The sequence below is a fragment of the Opisthorchis viverrini genome (genome assembly GCF_000715545.1).
Source record: "Opisthorchis viverrini unplaced genomic scaffold opera_v5_281, whole genome shotgun sequence".
NCBI lineage: Eukaryota > Metazoa > Platyhelminthes > Trematoda > Opisthorchiida > Opisthorchiidae > Opisthorchis > Opisthorchis viverrini.
The window spans coordinates 130,186-143,319 of record NW_008751935.1 but is presented as its reverse complement, the minus strand read 5'-3'; the positions used below and the strand labels follow the sequence as shown (position 1 = coordinate 143,319).

Here is a 13,134-nt window from a genome sequence, read left to right as displayed (position 1 = left end):
TACAGAACGAAATCACCACAAAAATCCCAAATCTCTTCACACTACCAACTCTATTTCCTTCTTGGTGGGTGAAATCTCTCACTTGCCTGTTAATTCCCGGGTCAAATGATCAAATAGGCTGGAACAAAGTACCAGCACAAGGGTGTGAATATGATGCGATAACTTCCGTCATTATAAGTGGAATCTGAATTGCCGGCGTCCGAACCATTTATTTTATCCAGGTCTCCAAGCAGATGGGATTACGAAATAAAATTTTGGCGGACCGCGGGTGAAGTCCCTTCCCAGTAGAGTTCTAGAAAATTGGACTCTGGTCCACATTATCATAATCTACACGCTAGTGTTCACGAAACGCAAAAGGAAACCTGTAACATCTTACTTCAACTGCCCTGAATGAACAGGTTTAGACCACAATTTGTCCAGTAAATAGAGCGCGGCAGAATTCAGAAAGGCAATTAAATTTACACAATCCGAACTCTAGTTGAGATCAGCCGGCAAAAGCAATCTGTTTGATGCCATCATTGAGAACCGTGTCTGTAATGGACAGTAGAAAGTTGTCTCTCAGTCCTGCCGAAGTAAGAATCCAAGCTAACATGGTCCCAGATATGTCACTGAACTTTTCGGATGACGAACTATCCACTATGACCGATAGATCATGACAGCATCAGCTCACGAACATATAGAATAGAATTCACGAAAGCCCAAATTTACAGTCTGCGGAATAACATTCATCCGCAGTGGCACACTAGATCTATCGGCGAATTGAGGGGCAAACAGTGTATCTGAATTTCTCCCGCACATAGAGAAAGCGTCTTTGGTAAACAAAGTAGAGAGTCAACACCATCGCTTCATCACAAATGGGTAACGGGATACAAAGTAAAACAAACCACACTTTTCTCACCTATGCTTGACACAAGAAGCGCACTAAGAAGTAGCCTTCGTATAATGTTTACTGTCGGTATGACTCTCTCTGCTTCGCAGTTTTAGCACCTTACCTTGCCAAGTTGAGGACTACGTAGCTGGTCAAGCCAGAGTTGCAAACTACCGTGGTCTGCATGCCATCCGTTCAACTTCCAAGGCCAATCGAAGTGAAGCTTGCCATTATTGGAGATGTGAAATGTGGGAAGGTATGTAAACCCTTATCCGGTGCACATGTGTTAGAGCTGCCTAATCAAACGGTTTTGTGAAAAGAGATACACAGCCAAATACTTCCCGACAATCGGGGTTGATTTTGGGATAAAGAGGTACGGTTCTGTTGCTAATCGTAATTGTTCTGACCTTGAAGGACTTCCATCAGAAACAAACAGCTGAAAGTGAACGTTTTCGATATGGCTGGTGATATGGTCTACTACGAAGTTCGGAATGAGTTTTATGACTCAGTCTCTGGGATTTTGTTGGTTTTTGATGTAACAAGGCAGAATAGCTTTCGTTCCCTCGGTCGATGGCTCCAAGAGCTCAGAACTGAGGCGGGCAACCATGTGAGCGAAATCGCAGTTTGTGTTTGTGGAAATAAGGTATGTTGAATTTGCCCTCAACCGTTTTTTAATACTAATAATTTCACATTTTTTCATACATTTTGGACAAACCAAAATTTCGCACCGTGACACAATACAACATCAACTCTCTGTGGCCACAGAATTTTCGTCACGTCATCCGGTAGTGAATAGTCCCTTAACTGATGGAAAACTCAAGTGAATTTTGAAAATCCTTTTCTTCACCGAAGAGTACTTGTGATTTGTAAGTAAAGGGAAGATTTTGAGGTCCGATTGGACTTCCATTTTGCAAAAGCAACCAATCGAAGCCGAAAAAACGAGATGCGCTGCAGTGTGCTTCATTCTTGTTGAAAATCACTGACGGTGTGCATACTCAGAATCCAAAGGGGGTTTGAGCCATTAATCACTCGGATCTTGGAGCAGTTGATGAAGAATACATTCCGCCTGGGAAGCTTCTGAACTCAGGGGACTACTTGCACCGCGGTATAGAATGCACAAATAAATCCTTTACCAAGATGTTCTGAGTTCCATAAAACCTCGATGAAACCATAGTTTTATCTTTAATAATCCAAGAAGGATCGACCTGATTTATTTGTTTAGCGACAACAAACTGTACGATTGTGAAGTTAGGCTGTGACAGCAGCTGACTCAGACATCAACAATCAAAGGCATCTATCCTGGACAATTACTAAACGTTAATACGGGCCATCTGACCAGCTTTCATTCAGGGAATGATTTCGAAACGGTAGAGGCACTACTCTCGATATATCTGAGCCCTAACAATATCTGATCCGCGAGAAGGGCTAATCTGGCAATGTGCTAAAATTACATAACGAGCACCCTCAATCTACGACACACAGATACAGAAGGCAGATTTGTAGTAGCCAGTTATCTAATAATTGTGACCTCGTCATTAGAAGAAAGGGTTTCGAAAATATTTCTCACAAGTGCGTTTATCCATCACCAGCATGACTGAGCCACTTCGTCTTAGCCCGCATTTGGTTGATTCTAGACAAACGTCACGTGAACACCAACACATACAACTCATCGATTATGAGGACACAATGTCTTTGCCGATAAACGGGGCGGAATGAACCCGATCATGCATTGACCTGACAACATCCAGAAAGGCTTATTGTCAACACCTTTCTTGTTGTTCATTCTCAGTCAGATCGGTTTTGCTATGAGTGACTGTATGGGAAGCATAATCTTCCGCGACCCAAGACTTCGTCGGTGATACCGACCGGCACCAATAATTCTGATTCAACAGTCAACTCGTTCTCCAAAATACCACGCCATATTTCTCTTCTAAAACCGCACAACTACTTCTTGAGCCTAAGTAACAAAGCTTGATGTCATTAGGCACTTTATGAGAGTGACGACCTAGATATTTAAACTGGTCAGAACCTGACTGGTAGGCCCGTCTCAGCAAATCCCAGGGCAATCCTTCACTTATTTCATCATTCAGCAGGCCGTAATACATGATGAAGGCGTCCATTAAACCTCACCTACCTGGTGAAGCGAACATTTTACCTTATTAACGTTGGAAAGATGACGTGCACTAGTTGACACCCATAACGAGTCTAGCTGCCTAAAAATAAAACTAGAATGCAGATAAATTCTGTGGCTCGCACTTCTTCAGCAAAACATTCCAACTTGTTTCTGCATTTAAATTCCCCTAATTTGTTTTGCTGTCTCCGAACTTTAACGGAAATAATGATGCGCGTCAAATGATGCAAAAACCACACCAACGTGACACCTGGACACCTGAATGCTAGCTGCTTTCACTCAGCAATTCATTTCGGTGTTTATCCGAGCCCCCAGTGTGAATCTCAACGAAAAAAGTATCACGCCTTGGCTTCTTTATAAACTTCCAGGTTGCACCGTAGTTGTCTGGACCTTTGCTCACTTTATCACCCTTGTGTTCAGCGATCACTGGTAATCGATTACCTGTCAAATGTCCAAGTGTGTTGTATGTCAAGAGTGACTTATTTACTGTATGTTCTTCGTGGAACGGACTGAAAGATTGCTGTCCAGTCGCACTCGACACCTCGGCCGAGTCCCTCAAGTGGTGAACCAGAGACACGGCGTAACGTATTCGACATAATGAAAATCGTTGCTAGAAAAATTTCACTGCAAAGTTAATTTTGGAAATCTATTAAGGCGAATTGAGGCAAATGCTTTTTCAGTTTTAAAACTCGATTCCTTAAAATGGAGTTACTGGTCCCTTCTTACGACATTACTCGCATGATGGACGAAAAGGCTCAAACCTGCCCAGCAACGAAGGATAATCCTTCATCCTCTGGAACTTAGTTCCAACTGCGGCGTCAGCTGGCCTTTAATACATTCAGTTGAACAATATGACAAAAAAGAGGTTCAGTCAAGTCCCCGCTAACACCGTTCTGACGTGCGTAACTCTGTAGGAGGAAGAGGGCCACAGGCTACCGAGATTTTGATTATCTTTTCAGCTGAAACAATAAAATCCATCAGGCTTACATCTTAAATTTAGACAACTATCAATGGATTAGTGGAACGAAGCCAATCTTATATTGTGTGCTAGCCAGGCTCCACTCTCAAGTACAAGATAAGTGAACAGCTTGTGTCACGATCTTTTGTGTACACTCTGAATATTACCTAATCAACGGAAGGCTAACAATTTCGGGTTGGTATTGCGGATCAGAAACCTGATAGTTACAGTGTGCTTAACTCTGTAACGATGGCATAGGACGCGCTCAACGAAGCAGACTTTCGAGTCTTCGCTTGCAAATCAATCTGCCAGTCACGTGGTTCAGATGGAGCGGCAAGTGTTCTGAAACACGTTTGCCAAAGCTCCAGTCCGCTCTTCCATNGGTTACTTCATGCGAGTTCATGTGAATTGGTACACAATGTGAGACCGAGAAATTTGATACCAAACACGGTGCATATATGTGACTTATTCTGCTGGTTGATTGGAGCAGGATGAATTGGGCGACTGCATGCATAAGACCGATCACAGTGAGTAATTTGTGCCGAATGCATTTTGATCGGTCTGTGTGATCTTTCACTATACAGCATATTTGAAAGTGCCATCTGGGTACCTAACCATATGGAACAATAAAAATGCGGACCAGTCTCTGCCTAAATAGACACTAACACGGTTTGATGTAAACTATCCACAAGTTTCAATGGGTGACGATCAGTGTCGTCCGCAGATCGTTTGTACAGTATGCCAATGGGGATCTCAGGAAGTTGTCTTTCAGTTATACCTCAAAACACATTTACATCGAGTTACTCACTAACAAGCTGTTAATCTTCAATGCATAATGGGACCAGCCCACCTAAATATTCTAGGTGCATGTGTGTGTTAATCGAACCCCACAAAGAACCTAAAGATAGTTGTAAAGGGGCATAGAGAGATAGATCCACCTAAAAAACTCCTTATGTGAACTCAGTGGACTGTAGCTTGCACAATTTCAAAACAATTACTGATCAGAAGGTTCGTGTTATGAACCCTCACTCGACCTCTCGACTGCCTCTCTTCAGGCTTGGACAGTATCTCAGAACTAATGTCTTCTTCGGGTGGCACGACAGCTAGGCATCGAAATGGTATCACAGCTGAACAACTATTTATTTATTTAACTTCTGGTACGAGCAGACTTATGTATGGTCAGAGTGGGAGAAGAACCCCATCATTATGTATCTTAGCTGAGCTTCGTAGATGTCACATTTCAGTCCCAGTAGGCTGGTGGTAAAAGCTTCTGTCCGACCTGTCTTGTTAGCTGGTCTACATCAGATCACAGCCTTCCTAGAAACCCGCTTTATCGGGCATTAGTATCTTGATTCTGTCTACATAATCCGTCTCTTCTTTGAATACAACATCTAAGACTTTATCCGGCCTGTGGAACACGAGCACCTTCATCCGTCTTCGTTGTCTGACCGTCTCATAACTTCTTTTCTCAGAAGTGAAAAAAAACGATGGCAGGTAACCAGTTTTTTTAATTCTGATTAGCGCTCATCACTATGCCTTAACTATTTTCTATCGGTTCTAATTCACAGACTGATCAATTCCCGCGGGAGGTCACCTATTTCGAAGCTTCGCAGTGGTGCGCTCGTCGAAATCTACCCTACTTCGAGACATCTGCTCTAACTGGCCACGGGGTCGATGAAGCAATTCACGTAAGAGAACAACAAAACAAAACAAAACAAATAAGAGTGCTAGGAAGGATAAGAAAAATGAATATTTCTGGAATATCATAGAGTTTGTTCAGGCAAGTGCGCCTCAGGTCTAGCAAGTGGCTTAATTTAGTGAGACATTCAGGTATCGTCTAGCAAGTGGCTTAATTTAGTGAGACATCAGCTAGCCAACCATAGAAAGTGAGAACCCAAAAGAAGTGAACTTTTCCTTTGGACATCCCCTGTGCCGTAAACAGTGAGATTCACAACGTTCTTTTTCCATAACTTTTAAACCAGCAAACTTGGTCTATAACCTTGTAATCTGATCATTGGCACAGTGTGCTTGGGACTGAACGGTTCAAGCCCTGCCATTTGGTAAACTGTTTCAGACGTAGAGTACGACTCACTCATGGGTGATCATTACATGATTTGAACTTTAATAAAATTCCATCAAATTCCAGACACTTCTGGAGTCCATTGTAGAGCCCAACGCAGAATCGACCTGGGCTCAACAAAACGGGGCTAGGCACTGGTGGGAAATACCGGAAAAGGAATGTGCGGACACACATTCAAACACAACATCCTCCAAATCGCATTCTACAGTGCGGTCTCCACACAACACTCGGGAAGTACCATCTTCGAAGCAGAAAGTTGGACATACGGATTCGCGTCAAAAGGATGTGAATGGATGCACTCAGAAAGAAGGGAACATTATCAAACGCATACAGAATGCCAAAACACACTACGAAATACTGGGTCTTGGGCCGCAAGCCACAAAGTAGGTTGGGTCGAATGAAACTGATATTTTACATACCGCCTTTAAAGGTTGTCGGAGAACAAGATGCTAAGTTAACGAACGGTTTAATCTCAGCTTTCCCATAGAATCCTAATCGTTGGCAGTAGCATCACAGAAAGTCGCCGGTGCAGAGCACCTGACCTAAATTGTCTTTAAGAAGCAGATCAGCTGATCCTAAATCCGTGAACGCCCGTTGATCATCATAATGCTAAAATGATGTTTGTTCTTAAGGGTGTTCAGCATATCGACTGAAGGAATTTGTAAGAATGTTTTTACCTGACGTCTCACAGTTTGCTCAGCAGCCAAGCCTTTTGGATGTACAGCTGCTATAGTTGTCACTGGTTTGGTTCCTGGAACGCCTATCAACACATTCAGAATGCGCGACTGTTTGCGCAACGTAAAAGGAAAGGAAGTGTCAACTGCACAGCCGTACTCATGCTTCACGAAGAGGCAAGAAGCGGTGTCCCAGCAGGCCGGCTTCTGATTACTACACACTTGTCCCAGTTGAAGGATGTCTGTGTCTAGTCCACCACAAACTGGCCCAAGCCCGAAATCGACCTAGGGTGCAAGCGTGATTTAGTAGAACTTTTCCTTGAACAATGTTTCAGTTGTAAATGCCTTTCTGAAAAAACTGCAGTTTTGCTTTCCAGCGCCTGCAAGCTTCTGCAATTAGATCTTAAAGCCTCTGATCGAACATCCTTCCATCACTGTCGCACTCAGTGGTATTCTTTCTTCTGAGAATGCGGGAATTTGGCATAATTTTTTATCCGTAATCCACCGGGCATAGAACAGTTATCCAACGGACACCCCCTTGGCCGTAGTAAAGTTGTGTGTGGCGGTTAGTAGGAATATTTTCTCGAAGCGGAACCGTCACACACTATCGGTTTTCAACATGCAACTAGCCAACTAACCGATTAAAGCGTTCTCGAGTCTCTCATTTAATCCTCTAACATAGAATCGTTGGATGAATGTCCCTAAGTTCGGTAGCTGTTCCAGAACAGAACGTTGAATCCTTGATCAGCAGGTGTCTATAGCTACTTCTGGCACACTCTCGGTGAATCCCAGGAACGAATCTGGGAGTGTTAAGACAGGTACACCCCAGCATATCAGTGCGACCATATCCCAAGTGGATGCAACGCAAAGACTCTGATAACCATGTAATCACGAAAATCCAAACGACGTACATGCCGGACAGATGTTCAAATTGAAATGAAGGGTACAAATTACAAAAACCAAAACGGAATGCAACCCCGGGCTGGGATTTGAACCACTGATCTCTCGTTTATGGACAGATATCTCACCAAATATACGACCGAAAATCGCTCGTCCTCGATTATACTCATGAACTTGAACTGTAAATTTCAATCCGATAGCTGGGTGGTTCGCAACAACTTGCCTCTCAGTTCGTGCAGCAGTTGTCCGATGAGCGAAGGATCATCGGTATGAATGTCAAGAGTCCCTATGTTAAAACTTCACATGTTGGGACTCTTCGTTTCAAGAACTATCATGTATCTATCTACTTCCTAACAGCTAAACCCAGAGCCCTGTGGGTATCCGGTCCTCTGTGGAGGCCGGTTCGTAACCCATTAAGCAGAAGCTTGGAGCTCGAGTTCAAGACTACCAGTTCAAACCTTATATGTTTAAAAGACTTCGGGTCACAAGGTGACTAGATTGGTGCTGATTTATCTGCACCTAAAATTTGGCTTTCAGTCTTTCAACTGGTTACCGTGCTCACGTTGACTCGCATTTACATATTGCGATATCGCACGACGCCATTGTTAATTCTATTAGGATACGCGTAATTCCATTGGTCATGTTAGACTGAAAAGAATCCGTGATGTGCCAAAACCAAATTCTGGTATCCATCCAACGCTGACTATATTCCTTTCCTTTTCACTGACAGAGATGAGATCAACAGAGCCTACAGAAGGCTGGCATTTGTCATCCATCCGGATAAAAATACCGCACCAGGGAGCGAGGAAGCGTTCAAAGCACTCACGGCTGCGCGCAGAGCATTGCTAAATTCAGGACTCCCGTGATATCTATGGTTCGTGGATATGGACAATGTCAAGAGTCGTGTTATCCAGACTGCGACGTGAAGATAACAAGTGTTCGAAGTTTTTTTCACTCGAATTTGACGGTGGCCACCCTTTCCATTTACAACTATCAAATTGTGTTGGCAACCTGAATGGCAAAGTTATGATCATCTATTACAACACATCTGGTCTTTCATACCAAACTATGTGTACTTTTGGATAGCGTTAACAACCCCCGAAGGGACAAAAACAATTCAGATCACGTGAGCAGTTACGTTGGAAGAGAAATGCGGGTCAAATTGCTAATAAAACCGATTCTGACATCTAGCCACCGTTCAGAAAGACGTAAGGGGCAGCGGATATGACAAATAACCGAAAAATCCTTCTCCAATGGGAAAATATAACGTCTCCGAATCGAAATTGGGGTTAAATACAACACCAAGTCAAGCACATGTCGAAAGAAAAGTCAGGAATATACCAAAAATCACGCTACTCCCGAATTGTATAGGAAATGGACAAACCTTCCCGATGCACATACCATCGCAGACCTTATAGTCCATGTTTCTTCAGTAGTCTCAACACTTTTGGGCTTCACAATGCACTTTGTCGCACTTCTAGGTTAAACCATACAAAACGTGAATATGACCTTACAGAACTAACTGTAAACCAGAATACCGCGACGATTTTTTCGGAGGCGACCAACTAAACGGTGTCAGAAACTACTCGGTGCAAGCAACATGACCCACTGAAGCAGAGTCTGACGAGCTATTCGACAGTGAGCCAATAACAACTGTGTTTCTATCGGTGAAAGAAAGAAGGCCTTCGATGCGGAGTTATTTATTCGGAAATGCCAACTGACCGGTTACAGACCATTGAACAGGGAAGCGAAACTCTAATCTGCATCTTAGTTCCAAAAACTGGACACAGATCGCCTCCCGAACGAGTTTTCTTAGAGATCAGTTGCCTCCACTCATTCGTCGGTCAAATCCAAGCAAATGTTACAAAGTGGCCCCACGAATTCCGTAACAGAATTCCCTTTATCCATCGACGCAAAGCGAAATTCTACAGCCAACACATACTACTCGCGTGCCTCCCGACCAGTAGTATCACCGTTTCACCGGTACTCGATATCGATTTGAAAATGTCTTAGGGGCATGTGACAACATGCCTGTTGGAATCATTATAAACGCAATGGTATGTGCCCCAAGTTTGCAAGCGAATCACTTTCCAGTGACCATACCAAACTTATCATCCTTAGTTGTGGAGGTTTGCGGTGGTGTTTTGATGCAAGTAGTCTGGTTGCGTCGGAAAGTATATGCAAAAATGGAACAAAACAATTGGGTTTAAACACGACATCCACATATTTGAACGTCAGATGGCCCACCAAAAGCCAAAGACGGTAGAAAACAGCAGTCTTTCAATACGGTATCATAAGTAACACTCATGGGAATATAGGAGAAAGGCATACATCGGGAACTCGTGATCTTGCAAGAGTGATCAGCAATGAAGACCATGCCATATTCCATTGGTTACACCAAAGTAGGAAAGACAAAAAAGTAATCCGATTCCAATGTGGGAAAATCAGACAGGGATTGGAACCAGGTTTGCTTGGATTTACTCCGGTGGTAGGCCGAGACTAATGCGAACGCTGCGCAAAGCCAATTTGTTAAACCGACGCTTGTCCTCTCGCCACGTTTTTGCCGCGTCCACATTTGCAGCACTCTCGTCATTCGGTTCTGCGAGGAAGAAATTCAAGTCGAGTATTGGAAGTCATTTACGAATATGAGTGACAGCCGGCGGGAGTGAAAACCAACTGATACGAGCATACCGAGTGAGGAGTGTGAAAGCGGACGAGTCGAAAGGGTACTCGAATTTCAGCCGATAGGTCTAAAAGTACGCTATTGTGGGAGTGTGTCTCCTTACTCTAGGATGTCTGTGGGTTTATGAAGAATGAAGGGTGACATACTTAGCACACAACCTATTGTGAACTGGTCACAGTCGGAATGAATCGCGGTACCGAACGGACATAGAGAAAAAGTATTCTCAGCAAATTTACCAACGATAAGACTGTCCGAGCACACTTGGGGTGATAAACCTATAAATGTCACCAAAACACACAGAAAGATAAGAAAAATGGCGTTTCCGACAAGTGGCTCAACTGGTCCACACAAGTGTAACATAACAAACACTTGGATAATTAAGTAAAAAAGTCGAAAAGTTGAGCAACAACAGAGGGGACAGGGTAGAAAAGCGATTCTCAAGTTTTTGCGCCCATCGCTCGACTAGTTTAGTGTGCATGACACTATCGCCACCCTAGTTTATATATATTACGCGTCCAGGGGTACCAGAACAGCTAAAAGAAAACGGACGAGTTGGTTGGTACATTGTGGAATGCTATAGGGCGGCAGACTCACGAGACACTCTTCCAAGGAGCGGTTATTCGTTTTTAGAGCATCCATTTCGTGTCAAGTGGGACTATTGCTCAAGGTGAACTCAATACTATGACATGGTATTGCTTTCGGGATTACGGAAGAAAAAGTATCAGGTCAAGAAGCAGGCCGGTTTGCGGGACAGATATCGAATGGAAGATGTCCCGCCAACAGTAACGAAGTGAGAAACGTGGAGTCCGTTTCGACGTGTACATGAAGCATAGTGACTGCACTGGAAACTGCCTTCAGCGAATTCGGTGTTGGTGGCGCAAAACCAAATGAGTATTTAGCTAATATGAGATAATGTTCATATGTTCCTCTTTTGAACCGGGAGTATGTATCTGACCTTTTACACGTGGCTCCTAGCTCCTAGCAACCTTCAATAACTACACGTTGTCGACGCAGCACACAAACTTGATCAGCTATTGCTGACAAGTGTCCACTCCTCTGGAAGTAAGTCGAGCAGAAACATTTTATCACGAAATGCCCGGGCAAACAATAAGCCAATGTTGAGTGTGGGGAAAACGTTAGCAGGCACTAAACGTCTACTGTCATCTGGTATATTTCGATAGCGAGATGGCCCAAGTGGTTAGAGCGCGAATTTACTGACCGCAAGGTCTATGGTTCGAACCCGACCTCTGCCTCTCGAATTCCCCTGTCTAGGCTTGAGCAACCTGGCAGTATCCTAGCCCTCGTGCTTCCTTCGGGTAGCATCGGGTGTTACAGCTGAGAGATTTTTTTTATATTTCGATAGCAGCCGGATTCTGTTGGCACGGAGTGATCTTGGACCATTTCCGCTTACCTACAAAGACTCAAGAAGTATGGTTCACGGAACCCCGGTAGTAAGCAGACGTCCGACTCTGAGTAGTTCTAACAGATAACACAGGTTAAGCAAACACTAGAAGTGTGAACTTGGTTGAGTGGAAAAACGGAGAGTTAATAATCTACCAAGCTCTCTTTGGAAGCGAAGTGGAAAGTGTCACTTGGGGAGGAAGCAAAGCACTTACCAGCCAACATGCTAACAACGGACAACAGAATCTTCTCAACCGACTGTACCGGGCTCCAGCGTTCTACCGAACTCTCATAGCCCATGGGGTCATCTCCCGGTGCGTGAAGGATGGAAATACAAACCCGACCGTCCGGATATACTAAAACAGTTGGAGAATAGAAGGTGGGTAGTAGAGCCGAAAGACAGCCAAGTCATTTGGGTACGTACTTCGGCCAAATAACGAAATCACTGTTGAACTGTTCTGTAACGTGTTTGACCTATCTTTCCAGCAAGTGATTTTGCGAATTAGTGACCGAATCGCCCTTTTTACTCATCGTTTCACTAACAGTTGCTTTCATTCATTCAGTAAGTCGATCGTATCAAGTGGTATAGGGCAGGACTGTCCAGTGTATCAAAAGCCCCCTACATCTCCTAAGACCTGATCGTTCGCTGGAGCTCTCGGTTTTCACTTAGATTCTTCACTACTTGTCACTGAGGTACTTGTGTGCCATTGTCGATATGCATTTCTAGACTAGTAACCTTGACGATATTCAATGGTTATTGGGTCGTATTGAGGAAGTTGGGCAGATAGCTGCCACGCTTAATTCACGTGCTCTTTACCAGTACAGGTTTGCTTCATTGCGTAAAGGAGTTCAACTAGCTCAGATAGATGATGCTGATCTATGGTTGCTCGACGAAGATGGTGAATTAGCATTTTTCGTGCTGACTTGCGACGACCTGCAGGAAGCGAACTGTTCCAGGCAATCTTGAATTGTGATTCTTTATCGGTGGCAGACAGCCACATGATCTACTTGGACGCACGGTTGATTTCCACTTGGTAACCATCAGATTACGCGATGCGAGCGTCTACGTTGGAAATTCCTGCTAACAAGAGAAAGTTGGAGGGGTCGCTTTGTCTGTACAGCGAGAATCAACTACCCAAGAATTCAGACGATCGATTTGGGCATTTGCATGGCCCGCTGGCATGATGTCAGTGCTTCTCGGTTGACCAATCTGGTCGGATAAATGGCGATGGAAAGTATCCTTTTCAGAACTTAAGATAGCTCAGTGGCTAAGGGGCGAAATCACTGGTCGGAACGTCCGTGGTTCAAACCTGACCTGCGCATTTTAGACTCTATTGATTTGGGCAACCTGGTAGTACCTCATCCCTCGTGCCGCCTTTCGGATGGCATCATCATCATCATCATCAAAGACAGCCACAACAGTGTTGCCACTGATGCTT

General features: G+C 44.0%; 2 protein-coding genes across 2 annotated transcripts; one reads left to right on the top strand and one right to left on the bottom strand.

Annotated features, from left to right (window-relative positions):
• Window positions 1–982: 982 nt before the first annotated feature.
• On the top strand, window positions 983–8,669 carry T265_09444 (hypothetical protein; the record flags this gene model as incomplete). The annotated part of the gene is made up of 4 exons (XM_009175511.1): window positions 983–1,511; window positions 5,526–5,645; window positions 6,104–6,420; window positions 8,342–8,669. 4 exons carry the CDS (start codon window positions 1,326–1,328, stop codon window positions 8,475–8,477), a joined length of 759 nt encoding a protein of 252 aa, XP_009173775.1.
• Window positions 8,670–9,739: 1,070 nt separating this feature from the next.
• Window positions 9,740–12,097, bottom strand: T265_14846 (hypothetical protein; the record flags this gene model as incomplete). The annotated part of the gene is made up of 2 exons (XM_009175523.1): window positions 9,740–10,210; window positions 11,911–12,097. Coding segments are annotated over 2 exons (309 nt in total), but the record flags the coding sequence as incomplete, so codon positions are not given.
• Between the last annotated feature and the right edge of the window lie 1,037 nt (window positions 12,098–13,134).